The sequence below is a fragment of the Crocuta crocuta genome, unplaced genomic scaffold, assembly GCF_008692635.1.
Source record: "Crocuta crocuta isolate KB4526 unplaced genomic scaffold, BGI_CrCroc_1.0 scaffold2088, whole genome shotgun sequence".
NCBI lineage: Eukaryota > Metazoa > Chordata > Mammalia > Carnivora > Hyaenidae > Crocuta > Crocuta crocuta.
The window spans coordinates 181,448-184,075 of record NW_027527892.1 but is presented as its reverse complement, the minus strand read 5'-3'; the positions used below and the strand labels follow the sequence as shown (position 1 = coordinate 184,075).

Sequence of the window (2,628 nt, the reverse complement as noted above, 5' to 3'; positions counted from 1 at the left end):
ATTTTGATGATAAAATAAATCTGTAACTGAAGAAAAACTGTTAAGACAAAAGATACAAAAATATAAGAGAAAGTATTCAATAAAATAAAAAGTGAAAAGAAAAAAAAGTTGGTTATAACATAGAATTGTAACTCATTCACAATCCTAGGCATTTTGTAATAATTGGTACACTGTGGTTTCATATATAAACAGTAGTAAAAATTTTATTTATACTACTAAAGAAATAAAGACTAACACAAAGTAGATACTAAAAACCTTAATTACTGCCCATTTTGAAAAATCTTAATTACCACTTACCTATGGGGGCAGCCTTGACAAATCTTCTGATCAGCAAAGGAACCTCCCAGGACTTGACTTAGCATAGCTGGATATCCTAAAGCTTTTAAAGCCTCATCTAAACTATCCACTAAAGAATTAAAAAACTCTAAGGCATCATGTTGTTCACGCAAATTAACAGGTTCACCCCAAAGCCTGAGGATAAAAAAAAAAAAAGAGTAAAATTAAGTACTATAATAAAGCCCCAGAACATCCATTTTACTTTTCCTAACCACAAGAAAAATTGTTAGAAATTTAATTTGAGCTTTATATAGTCAGTAAAATAAAGCAATAAACACTATCTCTTGAGTGGAAATGATTACTGAAAGCAAAGCTTACAGTAAAAATTATACTTCAGTGTCAAAGAATTCATGAAACTATGGGTAGCAGGCTTTAAGAATGGTGTCCTTTTGATAAAACAGTATATTTGGGCATTTTGAATTCAAGTAAAGATACCATTAACATGAGAATGAAAACCTATATGTACTGCCAAAACGAGCAATAATTAAGGTTTTTAGTATCTACTCTGTGTTAGTCTTTTATTTTTACATGATTGTCACAATTACTAGTTTGGCATTTAAACTAGATTCTGCTTAAATCTTACATGCCATCTTGTAAAGTTCATAGCCATTTATTATTTGGGATTTTTTCAAATGAAAACCGAAAAGAGTTAATATTCTATAATTAGTGTATTTCCAGCAATCCAAATGAATTTAAAATTTAGGCAAGGAATGCCTGGCTGCCTCAATCAATAGAGCATGCAACTCCTGATCTTGGGGTTGTAAGGTCAAGCCCCATGGGAGCAGTAGGTAGTAAGACATTACTTAATTTTTCAACAAGTTAAAAAATAATATGAAATAAAACAAAATTTGGGCCGCCTATCGTGAGAAAAATGCCAACAGTGTGAACAAAAAGTGAAAATTGTTTGTTGCTAATATCCATTTCATGCTGGATGGTATTAATACTATTTAGTTTAATGGTCCCAAAATAATACAGCTTAAGAGGATAAAATATATTCATTTGGGCAAAATACAGTAAAATGTTAACTTTCATAAGACAGTTTATGGTCTTTTTGTGTGTGTGTGGTGTTCTTTTGGAATTTAAAAACTAGGTGTTTATTTTTTATTTTTAGCTGCTTAATTTAAAAAATTAATTTTAGGGGTCCCTGGGTATTTAAGCATCTGACTTTGGATTGGGTCATGATCACACAGTTGTGATCTGAGCCCCATGTTAGACTCTGTGCTAACAGCTCAGAGCCATGGAATCTGCTTCAGATTCTGTGTCTCCCTCTCTTTGCTCCTCCCAGCTTGCTCTCTCTCTCTCTCTCTCAAAAATAAGCATTAAAAAAAGTTAATATTAAAGTGACATACAATAACATTCAATATTTTTGGAGCATACTCTGTATGTTACCAAATGCAGAGATTCATGTAATGACCACCATAATCAACATACCAAGCCATACCTCAGTCCTCACCCACCATATTCTCCTAATACTACTGTGTTAGTAGTCAAACTCTGCCATCACTTTCTTAAAACCAAGTTTTTTAGTTTTACAGTATTCATAAGTACTGTTTTTCAAAGTTACTTGAATTTGTTCTTTCAACTTTCCTTATATAAGTAATTGGATCACTAATATTTCATGTTTTCTACCATTTGATTTTCAAAACCAATTTTGAGAAAATTGCAGAACACCACAGAGTTCTAAGAAATAACACAAAATATGCCATCGGTGCCTATAAAATATCAAAATCAGGATCCTGCTAGTGGTACATACTCCAATCTTAATAAGATTTCTCCAGGTATACTTCTACTCCTATCTTGTGGTATTTAGCTGTATGAGGGGAAAAAAGCATTTTAGGTTTTTTTTGGTTTTTGTTTTTTTTTGAGTCAATCTCTACCCCCAATGTCAGGCGTAAACTCATGAACCTGAGACCAAGAGATACATGCTCTACATGCTGAATCAGTCAGGTGCCAACAAAAAAATTTTTTAAAAAGTGCTTAGCCATTTGTGTGTGTATAAGAGAGAGCCTGTTATCATTTGACAAAGCAGGGTAGGAACATAGAGGGGGACAGAGGATCTGAAGTGGGCTGTATGTTGACAGCAGGGCTTGAAGTCATTAACAGTGAGATCATAACCTGAGCCGAAGTTGAACACTTAACCTACTGAACCACCCCGGAGCACCTGTATACAATTTTTTACCTTCTGTGTATCTGTTGTGTCCACATATGGTCAAAATGCAGATTAGTTATCATAAGGATCTCCGAGGCACTAATTTTACAATCATACCAATCTACCTGCCTCTGCTTCCTAAT

At 33.4% G+C, this 2,628-nt stretch overlaps 1 protein-coding gene across 1 annotated transcript in view; it reads right to left on the bottom strand.

Moving 5' to 3' along the window:
* Positions 1-2,628, bottom strand: part of LOC144245678 (ubiquitin carboxyl-terminal hydrolase 9X-like) — a 137,960-nt gene that overhangs the window by 44,844 nt on the left and 90,488 nt on the right. The window contains 1 exon segment of the mRNA XM_077781009.1: positions 298-471. Coding sequence (XP_077637135.1) covers positions 298-471 — 174 coding nt within the window.